Source organism: Misgurnus anguillicaudatus, chromosome 2 (genome assembly GCF_027580225.2).
Source record: "Misgurnus anguillicaudatus chromosome 2, ASM2758022v2, whole genome shotgun sequence".
NCBI lineage: Eukaryota > Metazoa > Chordata > Actinopteri > Cypriniformes > Cobitidae > Misgurnus > Misgurnus anguillicaudatus.
Window position 1 is genome coordinate 42,234,693 of NC_073338.2, and position 25,421 is coordinate 42,260,113.

The 25,421-nt window shown below is 38.5% G+C and overlaps 1 protein-coding gene and 2 pseudogenes across 3 annotated transcripts in view; all 3 read right to left on the reverse strand.

Annotated features, from left to right (window-relative positions):
* LOC129442944 (tripartite motif-containing protein 16-like protein) overlaps positions 1 to 2,118 on the reverse strand; it is a 43,112-nt gene extending 40,994 nt beyond the window's left edge. For 2 of the 3 annotated variants that reach the window (XM_073855904.1, XM_073855910.1), the window contains exon 1: positions 1,414 to 2,118. In XM_073855904.1, the coding sequence (XP_073712005.1) occupies positions 1,414 to 1,995 (582 nt within the window). In that variant the 5' untranslated portion in view covers positions 1,996 to 2,118. The remainder of the gene's footprint in view (positions 1 to 1,413) is intronic. The other variant, XM_073855907.1, reaches the window with a different exon arrangement.
* Positions 2,119 to 2,340: 222 nt separating this feature from the next.
* On the reverse strand, positions 2,341 to 11,611 carry LOC141350568 (tripartite motif-containing protein 16-like; annotated as a pseudogene).
* A 2,049-nt stretch (positions 11,612 to 13,660) lies between these two features.
* Positions 13,661 to 17,241, reverse strand: LOC129442947 (E3 ubiquitin-protein ligase TRIM16-like; annotated as a pseudogene).
* Positions 17,242 to 25,421: the final 8,180 nt, after the last annotated feature.

The window sequence follows — 25,421 nt, forward strand, 5'->3', positions numbered from 1 at the left end:
ACAGCCTTTTGTTGTAATCCCGCAGTTTTCAACTGTGATTGGACAAATGTAAAAATTGGGCTAGTTTTCATTCCTTTTGTGCGGGTTTTAAGTTGGCCTGAAATTTTTTTCTTGGACCTGGCAACCCTGGGGGCAAGGCAAACCATGCAGTGTCACAACAATCAGTAAACATGTCTTTAAAGATTGCCAAATGTAACCAAAATGACTTTTAACCTCCTAAGACCTGGATGTCCACATATGTGGAAAATGTTGATGTTTGCACCATAATACTTAATTCTGTGTAACTGCTTCAGGTTCTTAGAAAAATATTTGGTATTATATTTATTGGTTCTTCCTAACCCCAAAATAGCTGGTAGAAATTTGAAAAAAGACAAACCAAAGCTCGGGTCTTAGGAGGTTAAATACATTTTCCTGAGAGACTTTGGTTTTGATGTGATGATCTGTTATGAGTACCCATGGAAACAGAGTGTTTGGTTGTGGAAAAACCGTCTGGGAACAACACAGACACTTTATAACCATAACTCGGAGGCTCGGAACATAACATTAGAAATGCATGGTTAAAGTCTGAAGAAGTTCCAGCTCGCGTGGGAAGTGTTTGTTTACTTTGTGTACCGCGGATTCATTTGTAAAGAAGCCACAAGTCGATGCTGGATTTGCAGAAGCACCACTAATATTGGATCTGACAAAAATGACAGCAGTACAAAGTAAGTAAAAATTTTACCTTATTTAAGCTAACGTTACTGCGTTTTACTATTGCTTTGTCCTGTTGTAACATCCGTGTCTAAACACGTATATTTGACTGTTTTAATTTACTAAAAACTATAAACGATTAATAAAGGTACAACACTTAACAATACGACTGTAATATAATTGTAGAAATATACAAAGTTAGTGATAAGGAAGGACCAGCCACAGTTTAGATTCTGATGCGCGCTTACTGTGTTGTACAAGGTAATTTAGCCATGTCGAGTTTAAAGTTTTGTTTCTACTTTACTATACGTATTGTCATTTATGTGTATCATCTTTAGCACCCAGAATCTTTGTGGCTTAAACATATACATGTATGTGTTTGGCTGCTATTTTTACACATTAATGTTTTTAAAACATTTCCCCACATGTAATGAGGGGAATGAAGCTGTCCAATCATAGCAGTGGGCGTTACGTCCAGGTCTTCAGTGCGGCCCGCCCCTTCAAACGAACCTAGAAAGCCACTAATCCATGTTACAAAATAGCCTATTACTTATTGCTTGTAATGTTGATGAATGTAAAAACCACGCGAACATCATAGTAGACCTCAGACAACAGTATAAAACAATAAAATCAACAGATTCATTGCCCCATTCACGAGAAACATTGAATTGATACAGCAGAATTGATCACATTAACAAACCACTTATTGCATTCAGCTCTCACCTGTTTCTCAGTCCTCTCTGCTGCAGCTGATACAGTCTCATGGTTATTGTGTTCATCCACCATACACAGATAACATATACAGAGCTGATCAGTACGACAGTAAATCTCAAGGGCTTTATCATGTTGAGGGCAGATCATCTCCTGAAGTCGTCCAGTGGCGTCTATCAGGTTGTGCTTCTTGCCTTTGAATAAATTCTCATGTTGTTCAAGATGATTTTGACAGTAAGAGTTCAGACACACCAGACAGGACTTGACAGCTTTGTGTTTTCTCTCAGTACAGACGTCACACTCCACATCTCCAGGTTCAGCATAACAGTAATCAGCTTGTCGTTTAGTCTTTTTTAGTTTCTCCACCACTTCAGCCAGCATGGTGTTTTTACCTAAAACAGGTCTTGTATTGAAGGTCTGTCTGCATTGAGGGCAGCTGTAGTCTCTCTTCTGATCATCTTGATCCCAGTAGTTTGCAAAACAGCTCATACAGTAACTGTGTCCACAGGGAATGGTCACAGGATCCTTCAGTAGATCCAGACAGATTGAACAGATGAACTGATCCTGAGCCAAAGAAACTCTCGCTTCTGCCATTTTAGAAAACAAAAAACTGACAGTTAAGTTTCAGTTTTCCTGAATTTAAGAACTTCCTGGTTGTGTTGAAATGTGTGCAAACATGAGTCACAGTCATAAGTCCACTAGATGTCAGTCTCATACAGAAACTCATAGGGACGGTTTAAGCCAAGAACAGACCTTAGTTAAATTGGGATATTTAAGTCATTTTTAAAAGCATAATTTATAAATAAACATTACTTGTTTGCATCTTGAGACCCAGCACTCATGTTTTTTAAGATATGTCAGAGCAAATTGCTTAAGCCCTGTCTGGGAAACCACCACATAAGGACAGTCCCAAAGGAGCAAGTTAAAACAGGGTTCCATATCAGCATTACATTTTATCATAATTACTTAGATTTAAGCTCCTTTAACAGATTAAATCACTGTTGAGCTGATATTACAAATTATCCTGAGGTTTTCAATGCCAAAGTAAAAGGAGCTGATGCACAACTGATAGTTTAAACTTTGGATAAAAGCATCTTCTAAATGTGTTCATGTAAATATCTGTAAGACTTAAAGCCTGTCTGACACAGCCCTGCTAGCTTAGCTTAGCACAAAGACTGGAAGTGAATGGCTTCAGCTAGCATACTGCTCCCAATAGGCCTAAGTGACAAAATAACGTTAACATTTTCCTATTTATGTGTTGTGACTTGTATAGTCACACCATGTAAAAATAACAAGGTCATATGAGACACAGCTATCTTTTAACAGTATACATACTGGGAACTATATTCTCAGAAGGCGAAGCACTGCTACTTGGGCGGTGTGATTTGCACAACTCTGACCGAACTCTCTAGAGACTGCAGAGTTTTATTGTTTATGAAAGAAGATTTTCTGGCACTGAGTTTTAGGAAACATGTTGCAACAAAAGATAAATTCAAACTCATAAAAACACTATAGTGCCCATACTGTTATACAGCTTGTATGGTGGGTGTTAAATGTTCTGTGCATTATTGGAATGGTGGAACATCAACTGGCGTATTCCTTCTGTAAGAAAGAACTGAAGCTAGTCCACAGAGAAACTATTTTGTTGCACTGTGGTTTCTGAAAGAACAACAAAAATATATTAAATAAGTTTAATGAGGAATGTTTAAACTTAGAGCAGTAAGCAGTAACAATAGCAAAGTATAAACTGCAAGCTAAAAGTTGAATACAGCAGTATTAAAGGCAGGGTATCTGATTTTGAAAAATGCTAACGGTAACTGACTAGCACTGAAATCACGGTCTCACCCTCCAATCAAATCACCATCCAAAGTCACGCCTCCAAACACATGGACACACACAGATCAGAAGTCCACATCTCATTTGCAGTACAAAGTGAATACAATTACCAAAATAACCAACATAAACAACTGTTTTAAAGGCGGAGTCCAAAGCGCTTTTCAAACATTGTGCACTCCGCCTTTAAATTGGAATTAGTTAAAGCACGTTTTCAGTTGTGTAGACGTAGTAACTATATTGTTACGCTAATTAGTAAACAAACACAAACTACATAAACAACACAAAGTAGAATATCTGAATCCATCTAAATATAAACATATTGCGTAGCTACCTTACCAAAATAGACATTTCAACGGCCCTTTCAGACCCTTTGCCTCCAGCAGCTGGTTGCATCTTATGGTAAACCAGTAAAGTTACTGATGTTAATTTGTTTTTTTTTTGCTCTTTGCTGATCCATGCGGTTTTTGCCATTGTTGTTTAAAAAGATGTTTTTCGTTTTGTATTCATGTAGTATTCATGTGTTCAATACTTATTTAATGTGTTATTCCCTGTGTAATTTCACTTTATTTATTATGACTCAACTTGTATACTTAAATGTTCTGATTTCTTTGTATGAATTCAATATTTGGCTTGAAGGCTACATCTGATGGACATTTTGTGTCAATAGCCCACTTAGAAATCCCCTTATTGATAAAAATGATATATATATATATATATATATTATGATTGAGACACTTGTTTGCATATACATACAGTATGTAATAAACAAGTTGACTAAATGGCAGCCACTAGTGAACACACACACACAGATCAGTATTGGCTAGAATTTTGCTATACTTTTAAACCATTAACATTGTTAGATTTTTTTTAAGGTTAAAGTTGGAAGAATTTACTTCGTTAACTATCAATTTAAAGTAGTATGAATTTACATATGAAAATACATTTGTGTTTACAAATACAGTGATTTTTATGATTTTTTTTGTAATGCACAGCAGTGGCTTTAAACCATTTAGTTGTAGGAGTGGCATATTTTAAGTTTTTATATTTAGGCTAGTTTTTTAACGTAGAGCTGGCAACCAAGACACATGCATGCATTTCAGCCTTGCATTTTAAAACAATTAGCCTACTAAGTACAATACTGCCCACACTGCACAATATGTTTACAATTTTCATTTTGGGGTAAAAAATTACTATAATAATGATATATTCATATAATTATTCTCTGTGTTTATTGCCTGATTGCCAAAACATGTCTACTCCGTTTAACTTTCAAATACAACCTCCTAAAATACAAATATGTATCTTTATTTGAACTTTGAGTTGTCCTGTATGGAACACAGGCGTGCATATCAGCTTTACATTTTAAAACAATTATTAAGCATCATGCGTCCCTTTGATGGTAAAATAGAAAAATAAAAGTCTTTACTATTTCTTTTTGTATATCAAATATCCAAAGACAAAGACATACATTTTTCATGTACCATAAATGTGACGAAAGTTTAATTTCTAAGTTGGGCATGATTCATAAAATAACTTTATGACCAATTTGCAGCATAAAGCAGATATGACTTTACAAGCAAACATCCACACAAGGATATTCGCATACAAACATTTACACAAACACATTTACAGTACACATGCTCACATGATTTGTTTAGATGTCAAATACAAATCATTTTCTAATTCCAATCTCTTCATACTTTCATCTGAAGAAACATCATTTAATCTAATAATATCTGACATATTATATCATTGAAGACTGATGGATAGGTTAAAAGTTAAAATCTTGCAAGTGGTGATCAATAAACCATACTATCTTTAAGCAAGTAACTTCACCCCAGAGGGATATGTAATACATGCATTTAAAATCTTGCTGTGCATATAGCCTAAACGGCAGCTCAAAGGCAGCGTGCATGATCTCTAAAGGCCAATGTTGACATTTGAAATCACCTAAACAAACACGCCCCTACCCCAATAGAATCTGGACCTTCTTCTGATAGACCTGCCCCACACATATGCAACCCAGGCAACAATGAGCTCGTTTACATGTACACCAATAATGCGATTATTTTCAATAATGCGAGTAAGGACTTAATCGCAGTAAGACGTTTACATGACTGGAGCTAACCTCTTCACTCCTTTTTACATGCAGTTTTTATTTTCGGATTATTCATACATAGCCCAATGCAGAGCACAAATTATGAACTTACATATATGGTCCACTGTTTTAATTTACTTATGTTAAATGACAAACACGTTGGTTTTGACGCATTTTATTATCCGGTGCCGTGATGAAGACAGAAATATTGTGACAGTGACTTTAAAGGGCGTTTACATTATAACTATAACTATAAAAAATATGGTTTTGAAAATCTTTTTATATTAAAGATAATAGTGGAGTTCACGCAACAACTATAACGAGAACGATTTTGTCCAACCTGATGAACGATAAACCATTGACAGCCAATCAAATCTATTTGAACTTTAAGTGCACATGCTTAAAATGCAGTAGAGAAGCTCATTGCTGAGGTCCATAATATAAAATTACCTCAGGTATCCAGCGCTGATGCAATTGATGTGAAATTCACTACGTAATGCTTTTTCTACAAACACTACGCCAAAAGGTAAGATATTATTACACAAACTACTAAATTCATTGTTTAGTTACGCAAAACGCAGCGATCGCGAGTTGGACAGCGAACTTGAGTTGGACATTTGCTGTTTACCCGCTGTGTAAATGCAACAAGAACAGCATATTTACACAATTGCAAAAAAGTTTTTATTACAAGAAATATTCAATATCAGTTAATGCCATTAAAGGCAAGTGCTTTAGTGCCGCGCGCGCGTGTGTGAGTAAATTAGCTATCATTATACCATTATATCATTATATCATTTTAATGTGGTCAGTAATATATTTATCGTTATAATGTCCCTTAAGGGTTTTATACGCTGCTGTCGTGTTATTTAAGCTGTTTCTGGATGAAGGCAGACTGCTGACAGCGAGTCATGTTGGCAGAGTTCAGGTAAAACTTACTAATGTAAAGTATAAAACGAATTTGTGCTTAAGGTGCGTGACTAAAACACACGCGCACTTCAGTTAGTGCGATATAATGCGTTTACATGGACGCATACTGCGATTAAAAATGGCGTACGCCACCTCTTTTAATGCGATTATACTTACTGCGATCATGAGCTTAATCGCATTATTTTTATCGAAGTATTGCGTTTACATGAGGTAAAGTATTATCGCAGTATTGCCAAAATCCCATTATAATCGCAATATCAGGGTGCATGTAAACGTGGTCATTGTTGGTTAGTAGACACGCCCCTTACTGCTGATGTGTTTTGGTATTCAGACCGATTCCCTTTTCCAAAGTGTTTTTCAAAAATCATGCACCCCGCCTTTAACTAATTAGATGATGATTTATCAATGATTTGACAATCTTCTTTGTAATATCTTTGTTAGTCATATTGCATAACACAGTTTTGCTTTTGAGTTATAATCTAAAATTCCAAACCCAAACCCAAGATAGAGAGGTTGGCTGAATGTGGTGTTGACTCTGTGGATGAGGGTCATTGTGTCAGAGACGCTGTAGAAGGACAGAGATCCTGCACTGTGATCCACATATACTCCTCTTCTAGAAGATCTGAACATTACAGGGAGTTTAGTAGCAATGTTATTGTGCCAGAATATGTAACTGGATTCACAGCAGTACAAATTCCAGGACTGATCATTACACCCAAACACACACTCATTACCCCATCCTTTCCTGCTGATGCTCTTATATGACACTGATATATTCACCACACCACTCCACTCAACCTCCCAGTAACAGCGTCCACTCACACTCTCACTACACAACACCTGAAGACAACGATCAAATCTGTCTGGATGATCAGGATACGGCTGGACTGTGTCAGTGTTAGTAATCACTCTGTTCCCCTCAGACAGACAGAGACGTTTATGTGTTGTGTTTGGATTCAGAGTAACCTGACAAGAATCTGAATAAAACAAAACGTGTAAATCAGGATATCTGAATTTATATTTCTGTTATCAATCTGTGTCTTTGTTCATCTTTAGTATATGTGTATGTGTATGTATGTTTGTTTGTTTGTTGAAACTCACATTGTAAGAACTGCATCCTGGTCTTAGGGTCAGGAGTAACTAGATACAAAAAAAGTAATTCAGAAAGTGAAGAAAAAACTAAACATTTTAATGCAAAATGTGTGTAGATGCTCTACCTCTATTAGATATCTTTCTTATCCCCTCTGTGCAGAAATCCTCCAATTCTTGTCTTAGATTATTGACAGAGTTTCCTACATCATCAAAAGATGGGAGAGAGCTGACAGTGATGCTGAGTGAGTCTGAAGATCCAGGAGGAACAGAGAGAGACTGAAAACTCTACATAGACACAAAGACAAACAACACAAACATTTAATAGAAAAACATGCCCTCCTAAAGAATACCCAGATAGCAAACAACCATTGAAACACTGTAAACATTTGTTGATTGGTCAATGTTAATCCCATTCAATCAATCAAAAACCACCATTATGGTGATCAGTGTTTGCTTTAGTGTGTTTTCACACATGTTGGTGCACACCAAATTACACTGTATCATTTTTCAGTTAGTGCGGCCCGTGTTCACAAAAGTTTTTTTTACCATACTCAAAACGCCGCACCGTCCACCATGTGACAACGGTCAGTGCTGTCATTGGTCTCTGACAGCTCTTACCATCTCATGACGACCCCCCCCCCACGACAACCAGCCTGACAGGAAGAGCAAAGATAGCGAGATATGGAGATAAACAATGCACATCTTTGCACAGTTTCTCTGCTTTAACGCGAAATTGCGCAACTGTTCTATTAAAAGCCTTTCTCATGGAGCCATTACTATTTTGTGTATGGAGGACAGCTATGCATTTATGAAATCATCAGCTCAAACGTCCAGGAGACAGTGAATCTCTGCAACGGAACAAGATTGCCTTGTTTGTTGTTAACCCACAATATAACACCCGGTTCATGTCACGAACGAAGCCCAGCTTCATGCTTCATGCTATTAATGGAGGGCAAGGCTTTGAACCAGTTCAAGGAACGAAAACAAAAAACTTTGGATATTTTGCAAGAAACAGGAACAGAAACAAAACCAGAAACTTTAAAAATATATATGTTCCGGAACAGAATCGTTTATTTAAAATAATGGTAACCAGTTAAAACAGTTAGCAGTTATTTTTTTCGTTCTTTGACAAGATTTCTGTGCAATACTCTGTGAAGTTCACTTCCGGTCGTCGTTGACTCATCGAAGAAATGAGAAGCTTGCCACCAGCAAGTACCCTACTCAAGCTGAAGTCTCTAATGCTTAATCATAAGAGGTAAATATTGTAGGCTACCAAGTATCTCAAGATGTTTGTTTTTTTAATAGGCCTACTAATTTGTGGTGTAACGGATCGCAGTTGATCAGTGATCCATACAGATCATTACCCACAGTTCGGCATGCAATTCGCGGATTAATACGCAAATTTAAATAGGGTGAAAGTTGATCATTTGTACGTGTTTCAAAGGCTTGCAAATGTTAACACTGAATTGATTATAAACAATTTAATGACAAAAAGGGGATAAAGTAAACAATTTTCTGTACGTGCAGACACATATGTGGTTGAATATGTCCGGTCCATCTCCAATCAGACGTGATTATCCCTATGCCCTTCAAAGATCAGAACTCTTGATGTATAAACTTGAGAGAGAGTTGCGCTATTGTGTCTCATAGTCCATTAAAATACATTTGGCGAATAAAGCTCTGAAAAACAACGTAATTGTCCCTTTTATGTGGAGCGACTGTTTATGCTGCATCTTCTTCCCGAAGCACTGTTTGAAATTCGTCCTCCGTCGTTGTGTGTACGCTTGTGTTTAAGTGCACTTAACAAATGTAGGCATGCCAGAATTACAGTTAAGTCGCTTACATAATGTAGCCTTATTTTAATGTTCGATGACAAGATAGAGACTTAATTAAAATTATGTAGACTAATAATTTATGTTTAATGTCCTAATGATCAGCGTACCTTTTTGTATGTCCCAAAGCTGAAATGTAACACTATTAACCAGTTCAGGATTTTTTTTTGTTCTAACCGGTTCAGAAACGTCAATTTTAAGGTTGAACCAAAAAACGGAAACGTTACTGTTTCTGTTCCGAACGAACCAATTGGGAAAAAATCTGGTTCAAAGCCCTGATGGAGGGTGCACACCTGATATTGATTCAATGGGATAAACATTGACCAAATCAATAATTTTTAAAACTGTTTCAATGGTTGCTTGCTTTCTGGGTACTGACCTGTTTCAATTCTCTGTTACCTGGAGGAAATGGATGTGATCATTTGTGTGTAACAGCTGCTCCAGCTCAGCATTTCTCCTCTTCAGATCATCAATCTCCTGCTCCAGTTGCTTCAAGGGTCCTTCAGCTCGACTCAATGCAATCTTTTCCTGATCTCTGATCAGCTGTGTCACCTCAGATCGTCTTCGCTCAATGGATCGGATCAGTTGAGTAAAGATCCTCTTAGTGTTGTCCACTGCTGTCTGTGCAGAGCGCTGTTAGGACACACAGAGAGAGAGGAGCATTAGAATCAGCAGCATTCATTCAGCTCTTACTGGTACATCACACAGTCTGTTACACACAGTGAACTTCAGTCAAAGTCATACAGCACTGAACTCCTCACTGACTGATTGGATGAGAGTCCTAACTGAGTCTGAAACAGATCTGAAACAGCAGACTGCAGTTGTTCTTATGATCAAAACTCACCTTACTAGTCTCCACAGCATCTCTCATCTCCTGAAGCTTCTTCTGACTCTCCAGGATTCTCTCTTGGAATTTTCTCTGTGTCTCCTTCAGTTGTTTCTGTTGGATGTGGAAGTTTATACCAAATAAACAGTACATTAATTACAGACACGCAAACACATTTCTAAATTAACATAAAGGATTTTTTATTATGAAGCTACAATATAATTGGAGCAGAACTGATAACATAAGCACTTTCAGTGCTTTCAGCTCTTACCTGTTTATTTATTCTCTCTTCTTCAGCTTTTAAAGTATTATGATTTTTATGTTTGTCCACCTTACACAGAAGACATATACAGAGCTGATCAGTTTTACAGTAATCTCAAGTACTTTCTCATGTTGAGGGCAGATCATCTGCTGAAGTCGTCCAGTGGCATCTATCAGGTTGTGCTTCTTGCCTTTGAAGAATTTCTCATGTTGTTCAAGATGATTTTGACAGTAAGAGTTCAGACACACCAGACAGGACTTGACAGCTTTGTGTTTTCTCTCAGTACAGACGTCACACTCCACATCTCCAGCTTCAGCATAACAGTGATCAAGATGAGCAGCTTTTCGTTTAGTCGTCAGTTTCTCCACCACTTCAGCCAGCATGGTGTTTTTACCTAAAACAGGTCTTGTAGTGAAGGTCTGTCTGCACTGAGGGCAGCAGTCTCTCTTCTGATCATCCTGATTCCAGCAGTCTGTAATACAGCTCATACAGTAACTGTGTCCACAGGGAATTGTCACTGGAACTTTAAGTAAATCCAAACAGATTGCACAGATGAACTGATCCTGAGCCAAAGAAACACTCGCTTCTGCCATTTTAGAAAAGAAAAACAAAAACCTGACAGTGAAGTTTCAGTTTTCCTAAACTCAAGAACTTCCTGGTTTATGAAATGTATGCAAACAGGAATACTGGCCATATAATAAAGAAGTCCACTAGATGTCAGTGTCATACAGACTTCAAACAGACTACAGGTTTGCATATTAACTTTACATTTTAAAACAATTACTTCGATTTAAGCTATTACTTTAACAGATCAAAGCACTCTAATGAAACCCTTAAGTTGACAGTGAGAATTATCCTGAGGTTTTTAATGGGAAAGTCATGGGTTTGATTCGAAGGGGACAAAAACTGATAGTTTAAGCAACACCATAAATTGCTTTTGATAAAATAATCTTTTAATGTGTTCATATAAATATGAAAGAATGGTCACAGGATCCTTCAGTAAATCCAGACAGATTGAACAGATGAACTGATCCTGAGCCAAAGAAACAGTCGCTTCTGCCATTTTAGAAAAGACATAAAAACCTGACAATGATTTAGTTTCAGTTTCCCTGAACTTGAGAACTTCCTGGGTGTGTTTATGAAATGTGTACAAACATGAGTCCCAGTCATATAATAAAGAGTCCACTAGATGTCAGTCTCATACAGAAACTCACAGAGACATTCACAGTGAACACATGTTTGGACATCAGCTTTACATTTTAGAATAATTACTTGGATTTAAGTTCAAGATCAAAACACTGAGAAAATCATTACGCTGATAATAGGAATTATCCTGAGTTTTTTTAATGCCAAAGAGGACAAAAAACTGATAGTTTAACACTTTTAACTTTGCTTTTGCCACAGAAAAAAGATTGAATAAATCTTATGAAGAGTGTTGTAGCTGTGTTACCACTGTATCTGAATGTGAGTGTTTAAATATATCTGTGTGATCTTAACCACAGCTGGATGTTTGAGCGATATGATCTTCAAATTAATGTCTTTTGTCTTCCAGGGACAAAGAAGGCCATTTGGAAATATCTTGAGAGTGAGTAAATGATTTATGATTGATTAATTTTGAACATGTTTGAAACCTCATGAAAGCATGTGTGTGTGTATGTATATATATATATATATATATATATATATATATATATATATATATACACACACACACACACATACACACACACACACACACACACACACACAGAAAGCTCAATGTCATCTCAATCTGTATTGCGTACAGTTTTACATTTGTGTTTATCAAGCTGTACATTCCCCTGCATCTGAGGATAAATCAAGAATCAAACAATAAAGACAAGAATACATGATTTGGTTCCCATGTTAATTCAATGTATTGAGTAAAACAACATTATTCATTAATACTGTACTGCTATAGTGTGTTTAATATTGACATTATTTCTACATCCCGTGATGCTTTGTGTAAATTAGGGGAGTAATTTTTGTTATGACATCAACAATTATTTATCTGTGTTGTCTTTAGTCATTCATTTACAGCATGATGTGAAATCAAAGTCAGACAGACAGATACTATAAAGGACATCAGCATGCCATACACTCCTTTAGAGAAATGGGATGAGACGTAAAAAAGTTGCTGCTTATAACTAACAGTTTATTTATCGATTGAGTTTTTTTGTGATGGTAAGGCAATGAGCAATTTGAAAAGCTCAGAGGCTTACCAATACCATAGAAATTACAGGTATTAAGCATAACTCACCTACAAGAAAAATATTGTATAGTATACACAATAGTACTATTGTAAAATGAAGTAAAATTCCTAAATAATACTGTACAGTGCTTTTGAAACTTGCTATAGTAAATATTAATGAAAATACAGGATTTACCATTCATCTATTTATGTTATGACCCTTATGAAAAGTAACCATGGCTAACTTTCAAAAGGGCAAAGTTTATACTACAAAATACTGCAGTATACTATAGTAATTATACTATACTATAGTAGGTGTTCCTGTTACTCAGTTTGTGGAGCATTGGGTTAGCAGTGCAAATGGTTTTTTGGTTCAATTCTCAGGAACACACACACTGATATAATGATTAAAAATTCATACCTGAAATGCACTATAAGTTGGTTTGGATAAAAGCGGCTGCCAAATGTATAAATGAATGCAGTATTATTATTATTATTATACACTGCAATATACTTCAAACTTTACAGTTTATTATAGTAAATTCTAATGAATAGCATGCTACAGTATTTTTTCATGTGGGGCAGGGTAACAACGGGGTTTAGAACACAGACAAAGATAACCCAGTGTCAAAAGCACATTGTAAAAACCATAGACAGTAAAAGAAATGGATACAGCAATCACATTGGATTCAACAGAGACAAGTGAAGTCAATTAGAAGCACGCTCTTTCTGGGGGTCGAGCATACTGCGCATACTCAAACTGAGCTTGATGACGTAGATGTCACGTGAGCAACCTGTCTGACAATTATAAGTCTTCTAATATCCGTGCCACGAGAAATCTGAATAACCTACCGAATCTTGCAGACGGCGAGCGTGAAGAGGAGCAAATTTTGGTAAGTATTCTTCCTTGACTTATATGCCTCCACGTCTACCCGATTGCCTCATAGACAGTAAACGATAGCCTATGAGCTTCTCCTCCTGTCCATACGGTAATTTCTCTACTGCGCGACAAAGAGTCGCAGGTTATGACGCAATCGTTAGCCAATTTTTTACAAAAACTGCTTCTACTGGGCCATAACGTAAGAGACATGGTAATGGAGCCTATTATACATTTTCGTGTTTCTTTAGAAATAATTAATAGACAAATTGAGTCTTTAAATGCCTCAGATGTAAATAAATGGGAGTCAATGGAATGCTAACAGCAGGTGGGGGTCCGCTAAGCAAAGGCGGCACCCGGGGAAGCTTCAATAAAATTTGAAACCCTGCACCCCTGGTAAAAACCCCCAAAGTGTACTAAAACTAAAATATTTGTAGAATCCTGTATTATAGCCAACTGTTGGATCACACAGTTTTACAGATCCAAAATAAATGTAAAACCCAGGATAGAGAGGTTGTGTGAATGTGGTCTGGACTTTGTGGATGAGGGTCATTGTGCGAGAGACGCTGTAGAAGGACAGAGATCCTGCACTGTGATCCACATACACTCCTATTCTAGAAGATCTGGACACTACTGGGAGTTTAGTTTTAATGTTATTGTGAAAGAATGAACAACTGGATTCAGTACAATTTAAACTCCAGGACTGATCATTACACCCAAACACAACATCATTATACTCTCCCTTCCTGCTGATGCTCTTATATGACACTGATATTTCCACCTTACCACGCCACTCAACCTCCCAGTAACAGCGTCCACTCATACTCTCTCTACAAAACACCTGAGAATAAACCTCAAATCTGTCTGGATGATCAGGATACTGCTGGACACTGTCAGTGTAAGTAATCACTCTGTTCTCATCAGATAGTTTGATATACTTATTTGCTGTGTTTGGATCTGCAGTGATCTGACGATAATCTATGGAGACAAAGAATATAATCTGTAAATTAGGGAATCTGAATTTCAATAATTATTATACTGACATCTCATATGAGGCATTACCATTCATCCCAAAATTACAAAAATATGAATGTTAAGTCAATATCACCCAGCTCTAATATATATATTAGAAGATTGTGAGAAACCAGGCACAGCTCAAAGAGTAATAGTTCTCCTCTGACACGTTACAGCTGTAATATGTAACTTTTTGTTAAACCCTTAATCAGTGTTCAAAAAGGATAACGTTTTTGATCACTTCTAATATTTTTTCAGCATTTATCTTAAAATTATCTTCAGTATTTGTGTATTATTTGCTGATACTCACATTGTACGAACTGTTCCCTATTCGGTTCAGGGGTGGAAATAATGTCAATATGCTTTACTATGGAAACATACATATTTATTGTAAATAACATGTAAAAACTTTGGCAGAAAATAATTACATATTTTATATATTGTGATTTAGCAAACACAAATACTGCATAATGTGTGCCTAATGTTTTAGAAAAATAGGTGCCTTGCCTCTATCAGATATGCTTTCTATCTCTTCTCTGCAGAAATCCTCCAGTTTCTCTCTCAGATGAGACAAAGATTTTCCTACATCATCATAAGAGAGGAGAGAACTGACAGTGATGTTGAGTGAGTCTGTAGATCCAGGAGGAACAGAGAGAGACTGAAAACTCTACACAAACACAAAGACAAACAACACAAACATTGAATAGAAAATATAACCACAGTAAAATATGCTCTATAGTTAACACGGTCTCACACCCATGGCGCCAATACCCGACGACACCTGACCATGCGCCAACATGCCGACGCGGAGGGTACACCCCTCGCGCCACCCCCTGACGAACTGGGGACTTCAATACCACTAGGTACGCGAAATTAAACAGTTGTCGCCTGGCATTGGGGTTAGGGAAAGGTTTGGGTAGGGATGTCATTATGTAAATCTAACCCTAAACCGACGCGAAAATGGTAGAAAATGGTAAGAAAATAGGAAAAATAATGCAACGGACTTAATAGTATTGAAGTCCCCAGTTCGTCAAAAAATGACGCGAAAGGTATACCCTCCGCGTCAACATATTGACGCATGGTCAAGTGTCGTCAAATATTGACGCCATGGGGTGAGACTGGGTTGCTATAGTTCCTAAACACCACAGTACTGTTTTTACCTGGAGGAAATGGATGTGATCATCTGTGTGTGAAAGCTGCTCCAGCTCAGCGTCTCTCCTCCTCAGATCATCAATCTCCTGCTCCAGTCGCTGCAAGAGTCCTTCAGTTTCACTCACTGCAGTCTTTTCCTGATCTCTGATCAGCTGTGTCACCTCAGACCGTGTTCTCTCAACGGATCGGATCAGTTGAGTAAAGATCCTCTCAGTGTCGTCCACTGCTGTCTGTGCAGAGCGCTGTTAGGACACACAGAGAGAGGAGCATTAGAATCAGCAGCATTCACTCAGCTCTTACTGGTACTTCACACAGTCTGTTACACACAGTGAACTTCAGTGAAAGTCATCCAGCCTGAACTCCTCACTGACTGATTGGATGAGAGTCCTAACTGAGTCTGAAACAGATCTGAAACAGCAGACAGCAGTTGTTCTACTCATCAAAACTCACCTTATGAGTCTCCACAGCATCTCTCAGCTCCTGAAGCTTCTTCTGACTCTCCTGGATTCTCTGCTGGTATTTTCCCTGTGTCTTCTTCAGTTGTTTCTGAATTTGGGAATAATGACAAACCAGTTAAACCATAGCTACTGCATAGTGTGATTATAAAGAAACATTGTAGAATAGACCTGTTCACATTAAACACTCAGTGCTTTCAGTCCTTACCTGTTTCTCTGTCCTTTCTTCTTCCACTGATATAGTATTATGATTTTTATGTTTGCCCACCATACACAGATAACATATACAGAGCTGATCAGTTTTACAGTAAATCTCAAGCATTTTGTCATGTTGAGGGCAGATCATCTGCTGAAGTCGTCCAGTGGCGTCTATCAGGTTGTGCTTCTTGCCTTTGAAGAATTTCTCATGTTGTTCAAGATGATTTTGACAGTAAGAGTTCAGACACACCAGACAGGACTTGACAGCTTTGTGTTTTCTCTCAGTACAGACGTCACACTTCACATCTCCAGGTTCAGCATAACAGTGATCAGGACGAGCAGCTTGTAGTTTAGTCTTCTTCAGTTTCTCCACCACTTCAGCCAGCATGGTGTTTTTACCTAAAACAGGTCTTGTAGTGAAGGTCTGTCTGCACTGAGGGCAGCTGTAGTCTCTCTTCTGATCCCAGTAGTCTGTAATACAGCTCATACAGTAACTGTGTCCACAGGGAATGGTCACAGGATCCTTCAGTAGATCCAGACAGATTGAACAGATGAACTGATCCTGAGAAACACTTGCTTCTGCCATTTTAGAAAAGACATAAAAACCTGACAGTAAAGTTTCGGTTTTCCTCAACTTAAGAACTTGCTGGTTGTGTTTATGAAACGTGTGCAAACAGGAGTCCCAGGGTGCATCACGATTCTAAGGTCAATGACATCACTACCCCGCGACGAGGGCTGTCCCAATTCGGAGGCTCCTTCAAAAGTCTCCAGGGCTGCGTTCCACTCCAAATTTGTATACCCTTCCTCAGTCTCGTTGACTCTGATGTGCATCATTACCTTTGCAGACAAAAGCAGGGGCGTTGTAAAGACAAGAATAAAGATAAGAATAAATGACTCACTTCCCATGTTTATTTAATTTATTGAGTAAAACAACATTATTCATTAATACTGTACTGCATGCTGTAGTGTATTTACTATTGATATTATTCCTACACCACATGATGCTTTGTGCAAATTAGGGGAGTAACTTTTGGTATGACATCAACAATCTGCATTGTCTTTAGTCAATCATTTACAGCAAAATGTGGATTCAAAGTCTGACAAAGCCTATAAAGGACATCAGCATGCTGTCCACTCCTTTATAGGAGGAATGGAATGACCATTGTAACTAGATGCTAAAGTTTGAAGACAAACTTTTTGTGGGCTTGACAAAGGCTGGCCTGAAAGTTTGAAGCAGTTTGAAAGTAGTTTAATAGGATAAACGGCTACTTCTTAAAGGGGCATTAAGTAGGATTTACCCCCATCTAGTGGTGGAATTGTATTTTGCACTCAAACGAACAGTGCTCTCTAGCACCTCCCCTTTCCAAATGCGTGTTGCAACTACGGTAGCCCTTATGTTCTCACTGATCTCCTTGTCCATTGCAGCTGATTCTGAATGAAAACGTATTGTGGAAACGCGTTGGTAGTCCCTCTCTGCTATTATAGTTTATCAATACGGCGGAACGATATGGATGCCTCCTTGGACTTACCCGTTCAATGTAAGTAAAGAGGAGAAATTTTAAGCTTACAAAGAAAAGTCAAATCACTGGCAGAGGTCATTTGACACCATTGAGGACATTGAATAAAGACATTGATTTTGATTAATAAAACACTTAAAATCCTACTAACTGTTCCTTTAAGATATTTAGTTTGGTATTCTTGCTGGCTGATAACATGTTTTAGTATGGAATTCATAGATTTAACATGAAGCTAGCATGAAGCTAAAATGATTTAGAATGAAGTTAACATGAAGCTAACATGATTTAGCATGAAGTTAGAATAATGCTAACATAATTTAACATGATGCTAACATAAGCATGAAGCTAACATGAGTTTGTGACGAGTCCTGTCTGTGTTTGCCCTGTTTTAGGCCTAGTCCACACGGACACAGGTATTTTTATAACCGTGAGTTTTTTCACGCGGTTCGGCCGTTCGTCCACACGAAACCGCAGTATCAGGGCACTGAAACCGAGCATATTTGAAAACCCCGGCCAGGGTGAGCTTTTTAAGAAACTCTGGTTACAGTGGTGTCGTGTAGAGAGTAAAACCGGGGGTTTTGCCTTGCGACGTCAGAGTGTGCGAGTTATCCACTGTGTTTGACGTCAAGATTGTGCGCCGCGACTGCTTTGTTGATGATTCTGTGCAATGGCGGACGTATCTTGCTAACAGTGTTGGGAACGTTACTTTAAAAAAGTAATTAGTTATAGTTACTAATTACTTCTCAAAAATAGTAACTGAGTTAGTAACTGCGTTACATTATTATAAAAGTAATTAATTACCAGGAAAAGTAATTATTGCGTTACTTAAAAAAATCTAATATTTCAAATAACTTGAATACCCCTTACAAATTAAATATGTTAAATGACTAAAATGAATACTAAAGAGAAATCACTATTTTTTTGGCAGCATGTGACGATTTGAGGTGCTTTATTAGATCAGAATTACTTGCCACAGACGTGGAGAGACTTTTTCTTCCTGGGCATTAGTTGCACATTACACAAAAATTCTTGCCTTTCACATCAAAAATGGAAAAGTAGTGCTTTATACTTCGTGTTTGCGATCGCTACCTTTGAGCTTGTTGAACTTTCCATCGCCCTGTCGCCGGTGTTCTTGGAGTGATTGATGCGCGATGACCGGGCTGCCTGTCAGTGCTTTGAGATGGGGCACAGTCATCAGCAGCACCGCTTCTCGTTGAGAAGAGAAAACGACGCGTATTTCATGTCAGTCTACAAATGTCTCCAACCACGTCAGAAAAGACAGCTAGATGTGTCCTATAAAGTCGCTAAAGTGATAGAAAGTTGCTAAATCTAGCGACAAAGTGACTCAGTTGCTCAGACTTTTTTTACAATGCTCGCTCGCTCAGACTCGGAGTCGGACTGTGCGAGTGGGCGTGCCTGTTTGTGAACTCTGCCTCTGGTTGGCTAACGTTGGAAACTAAGCCAATCACCATCAGCTATGTGGTTCTCCCACCCCCTCTAACACACAGACACACCAATCAGCATCAGTTATGTTTCTCCCAACACACACACAAGAGAACAACAGTGTTTGGCTGAGAGAGTGAGCATACGCGGCTGAAAATCACTTCAATGAGATCAATTTTAGTAACGCGCAGCATTTTAATGTCAGTAACGATAACGGCGTTATAACGGGGGAAACAGTAATTTATTTGATTACTCGTTACTGAAAAAAATAACGCAGTTACTAACGCCAATTACTTATAACGCCGTTATTCCCATCACTGCTTGCTAATAATAACTGTGCCAACAGGGCTTCTAACATGTATACAGATAGATGCTCAGTTATCTCACTATATTGCGGAACACGATTTGGGTTATATCCCCGCCTGCTGGTGTGGCATGCTCTTGACAGCGCTTGATAGCGTGCTTTTGCTTTATCGTGTGGATGGATATTTAATTTAAACCGAGCATGTGTGGATGGGATTTTTTTTTTAGGGAAAACTCCGGTTATAAATATACCCGTGTCCGTGTGGACTAGGCCTTAGTCTGCCTGTGTTCCCTCTTGTTGATTGGTTGCTCCGCCCCCTTGTTTGTCACCATAGACACTCACTGACTCACCCCTCACCCCTTGTGTGTTGTCATAGTAACTCATTGTTTCTGTTCTGTGATTGGTTCTTGTTTTTATATATACTCTGCTTGTTCAGTACCTGTTGGTCATCCGTTGTTAATGTTACATTGAGGCCTTGTCCACACGAAGCCGGTGCATTCCCTATCCGATCATTTTTCTTCCATGCTCTAAAAAAATAATCCGTAAACACGAAACCACTGAAAGCGGTGTAGTATATATGCCAGACCAGTATGGGGCGCTGTAATTCTGCCACAGATATACACTATACACGGAGAAGACGACTTTGAGCATGCGCATAACCAACGTATGGTGTTGTCCATTATCACTTGTTGGTCACCACAATTGCATAGAAGCAATAGATTTTGCTGTAATAAAGCTAGTAGGCTTAGTAGCTTCTGTAGCACGAACACAATCACGTAGTCCGCCGTTATTGTTGATGCTGTTACGTGTGATGCTTCCGGCATGAGATGTGATGACGTTTTCGCTTCACAAAATATACGGATTGGCTGTACACATGAAACCGAAAGGGTGTCGATTTCAGATTTATCCATTTTAGGACCCGGTTTCAAAAAATAGCGGATTCAGTCTCCCAAAACGCCGGATCCGTGTGGATGAAACGCCAATACGATAACAAATGTATACGTATGCAGTGATACACGTCTCCGTGTGGACAGTCCCTGAGTTTTTACTGTGTTCTTCATGGTGTCTGCTAGTGATGGCAAAATGAGGCTTTCTGAACCACTGACGCTTCACAGCCCATTGCTTCAACCAAAGGTTCATTACCCGAAGCTTCATTCAACAGTGCTCCCTAGTGACATCTAGCGACGTTTAAAAGAAATAGCAGATAAATAAAATACATTTAATGCACTGACCTAAGCAGAAATTTGTTCATTTTCTGGTTATGTAATAAAATAAAAAACTATTTGTCTGTGTGAATTTTCTTGAGATGTAATACACCCAGTTAATTATTAGTTTAATTGTTTGAAAAATGACATTATAAACTGTACAAGTACGACTTTGTTTTGTACAGTAGTCTGGGGTGGGAAGAATGTAAAAATAAAATTTGTGTATGTGTGTGTGTGTGTGTGTGTGTGTGTGTGTGTGTGTGTGTGTGTGTGTGTGTGTGTGTGTGTGTGTTTGTGTGTGTGTGTGTGTAAAGTCCCACACAGCAGGAGACTCCTATGCGGATCCGCGTTCAAGTCGCCAAACCCGCGTGACTGTCACATTCGTTTTGGAGCCGCGCAGAGGATCAGATCCGCCTCCGGCAGCGCGGTAAATTCTACGGTCAAACAGCGGATCCTGAACGGACCCATGTCGGATCCTCGGACGCGCCTTTACTGAACGGTTAAACGATGCACACCTGTCAATCGAGATTTTCTTGCTGGGACACAGTTCAGCTGAACCCTCTTTTGAGTAAGTATTGATTTATTGATATAATTGTGCCAGTAAACATTGTTTTTTAATCATACTAATGATTGGAATGACGTTGATATTAGGAAAACTTTAGCATGTTCACTCGTGGATAATGGTTTAGCCCTAGCTGTGCATTATTAAGTTTACATGTTGGCAATTTTGGTGTAGTGTATCTGCCATCTTCTTTATAATGAAAATTAATCTTTGGCAATTTAATCATTGTTTGACTCGGTTCAGACTGCAAGATGCCATGTGACCTAATCAGTGACTAAATGAATGCAGGTGTCAGTCAGAGCGACTGTGTGGTTGGTAATCTTCTCATCTGTTATTTTGAGCGGCTGTTAACAGGGTGATTTAACCAGAGAGGTGTGTAACGAATTCCATTTACAGTTTTGGGTAACTAGTACTTTTAAAGTGATTTTTAAGGATACATTTACTCAAGTACATTTCTAGTGAAAAAACTGTACTTTTACTTCATTCGGTGGTGTTATTATGATAAGCATACTTGACTTTGGATGCTACATACCATAAACATTTGTCTGTTTGATTACAGGTGCTGTGTTCAACCTGGCAACAGATCGTGCAACGAGGAGACGTGTAATGGGAGAAATTATTAAATAATAAAAACATTTTTGTTGAACAACTTGTCTTTCTCCAGATATTCATTGTCAGATGTTTTAGCTGTGCATAGTGCAGCATTTCATTGAAGTTGTAGCCTAATAGATCAAGTATTTTATGTTTGCATTGACCTGCCCTATAAAGCACTAAATTAGGTTTTAACCACAAAAAGAAAATTTTTAAACAAAAATAGAATATGCTATAACTGTCCATAAATGTAAATGGCAATTTTATATTTCCATTGAGTAGTAATTATGTACAGTAAATTGATATCTTTTAGTGAAACTTTTCTGTTAGGCCTATTTACAATATTGTTAGGTTAAAAATACAAGGCAATGCAGATTTAAGGTTCTATATTGCTGCAGTGGCCAGGCCTAGTGATAGTTTTGGTTTAATCCTTTAGTTTAGTTCATCCTATACAGCACGAACAGAAGGGATTTTGAATTTAAAAGTGAGATAAACGGGTCCAAAACGGACCCGGTCCTGATAGCAATAAGCTCCGGAGCGGATTCGTAACGGAACCGCTCCGGAGTCAGTAGCTCCGGTCTGCATCCGTTGCGGATCCGTCCCGGAGCTTATTTCAGACTTTTAATGAGTCCGTTGCGGGTCTGCGGCGGATATATGAATGAATTTGCGCCACGTATGCGGAGCGTATGCAGCCCAAGGCCACGGCGGGTCCGCGATCCGCCTTCATCGCGGATCCGTCACTGCGCGCAAGTGGACGCCGACACGGGTCCGTTTCGCAGGTCCGTTCCGGAAGCCGCGATACCTCCGCGACTGATCCGCCACGGAGTCCTTTTGCTGTGTGGGGTGGAACCATAAGTAGTTTTAGTGCTGTATATTGCTTATGGGACTGAGGGTACAATGAAGAAAATTGCAACACATGATTTTGGAATGAATTATTGATTTTTATTGAGAAACATAATTTTTTGTAGTGTGTTGGGATTAAGATGATTCCTCTTTTTAGATAAAACCTCTCCAGCCTTGGAAAAGATCCTTTCACATGGAACGGAAGATGCAGGGCAACATAAAAATGACAGTGCCAGCTGGTATAAGTGTGGGTACTGATGTTTGTGTTGAGCCCAATATACTAGTGGGTCCTCCGTTCTTGTGACATTCACTTCAGATAAGTATCGGTCCACTTCAACAGTAGCATCTGCGGTTGCACTTGACCTCCTTCTACTTTGATCAACCGTGCTATCCAGCAGGTGCCAAAGGTCACCTAAAAGTAATAGTACAAATAAAAAATCTCCATTAACAATGTACTAATCAGACATGTGAAAATATACCCCCCCCCAAAAAAAATTCTACTTACTGTGGTTTGTATATTGGCCTGCTTCTGAAGAGGATGGCAGCTGAGCTGGGGGGGTATTGGTGGAAACAGAATTAACACCAGCACTTCTGATGACAGTAGCACATTCAGATTTTAGCTTCTTGCATTTTTCCTTGACTTAAAAATCAATTTTTTTTTAATCTGGGATCCAGTAATGTGGGTAAAGTCATCACACTTAGTGTTTCTAAATGAACAGCCTTTTCCCTGACCCTCTGAACCAGGCTGTCACCCAGCTGCCTTGCGCAATTTGTGTTGAGGCCTTCAGACTTGTTTGTAATGTTGTGATGTAGCATCTTCATCAAATGTATCACTTTGGAGGCAGATACTCTTTTCTCTCCAGAAAGCTCTACTGTAGCCTGGTGGAAAGGGGCAAGAACATGGAGAGCATCTTGAACTGCCTCATACTCCAGTGCTGTGGGAGGGGTAATGTCAGTCCTTAGAGAGGCCAGGGCTGCCCAAACTGGTTCTCTCAACTGATGGAGTCATTCCAGCATGTTATAAGTGCTGTTCCAGCGAGTGTCCACTTCAATAATCAACTTAAGAACTGGTCTCCCCATCTGTTCCTGTACTTGGGCCAGTCTCTCTTTTGCAGTAGTGCTTGTTCGAAAAAATGTCACAAGTTTTCTACATTTAGCGCGAATTTCATTGAAGCTAATGATGTCATCAAAAGACTTCTTTACAATTAAATGAAGTGCATGTGCAATGCATATTGCATGCCTAACATTTAATGTTCGTACACATGCTATCATGTTGGCTGCAGCATCAGTTACCAGACACTTTGCTTTATATTTTATGCCCCACTGCTCCATGATCTTCATATGTCCAGTAGCCAAGTTCTCTGCAGTATGACACTTAGGGAAATGTTGTACATCTAATAAAGTGGTGCAGAGCTTGTCCTCTTCATCGATAAAATGGCAGGTTACTGCTAGGTATGCATCCATGTGTATTGATGTCCACATGTCAGATGTAAGGCTTACAGACACAACTTTCTGCAACTGCTCTCTTGTCTTCTCCTTAGTCTCCCTGTATTTATTTTCAACCATGCCCTTCAAAGCCTGTGGATAGAAATAAATTTAGTCTTTATTTGACATACTGTACTGAACCACCTTTCGAGTAGGAATAACATAAGTGGGATCCAACACTTGCAGAAGCTCCCTAAACCTAGCATCCTCCACGATGGAAAAGGGTTGGGAGTCCTTGATGATCATGTTCACCAAAGCCTCATTCACCATTTCTTTCTTTGAAACTACAATGCTGGTGTATTGTAAGAGCCTAACAATTTATAACATAATGTAATAAATAAGATTATATATTACTTTGACTTGTCTGTGGATTGACAGTAGTTTGTGCATGCTCATGCAGTGCTCGATAATGCCTGAGCATGGAAGAGGTGTTATTGCTGTATGTTAGCTCCTTATGGCACAGCAAGCATTTCACCTTAAAACAGGAAATAATGGACACGAAAGACCATACTGCCATAAAGTGTGTCTTATAATAATATTAACACAGTACATGTGTATATAACAATAACACAGTATATAACAATTACACATACTTTATTGTGAGCAACAATTTAAAAATATGTTACGGACCTCGATAAGGAAGAGTCGAGTTCGTAACTGTAAACATAATAAGAGAAAGCAGATACCATGCATCAGCGTTCTGGCACTTTTATTACTGATCTTTTGACCAGAACGTAACTACTCTGTTTTCAATGTGTCATGCGCCCTCTACAGGCTGTTTACATACATATCTTTAAGAGAACCTGAGATCAAAAAAATGTAGGGGTGTTTTTATTTCTTTCTTTTCTTACTAAGAGTCTATCATTTCGTGTCCTCTACACTCTCCCCCCATTAATTTTGATACTTCACCATAATACCAGGTAAGTTTTTTTTCCTTCTAACAAGTCCAAACAGGGATAGTATGCCACCAAGGAGCTGCATTAACTACGTGGTAAGTAACTGGACTACCTGGACCCATGTAAGCATGTGCTGTGTTTAAATTACTTTGTCTATAAGTTGGCTGACCTAGTATGTCATAGGTTAGGATTTCTTTTGGTTTTGCTTGTCTGTTTGATCTTCTTACAGTCTCTTGTTCCTCTCCATCAACATCCTCACATTGTTCATTTTGTCTTGCAGGCAAGTCTTGGCTTATGAGAGGCAACTGTTGTAATCCGAAAACAGGAGTGTCATCTTCTTCCACAACTTGATCCTCACATCCTGTCCTGTACTCCTGTACGGTAAGTGGCTGTGAC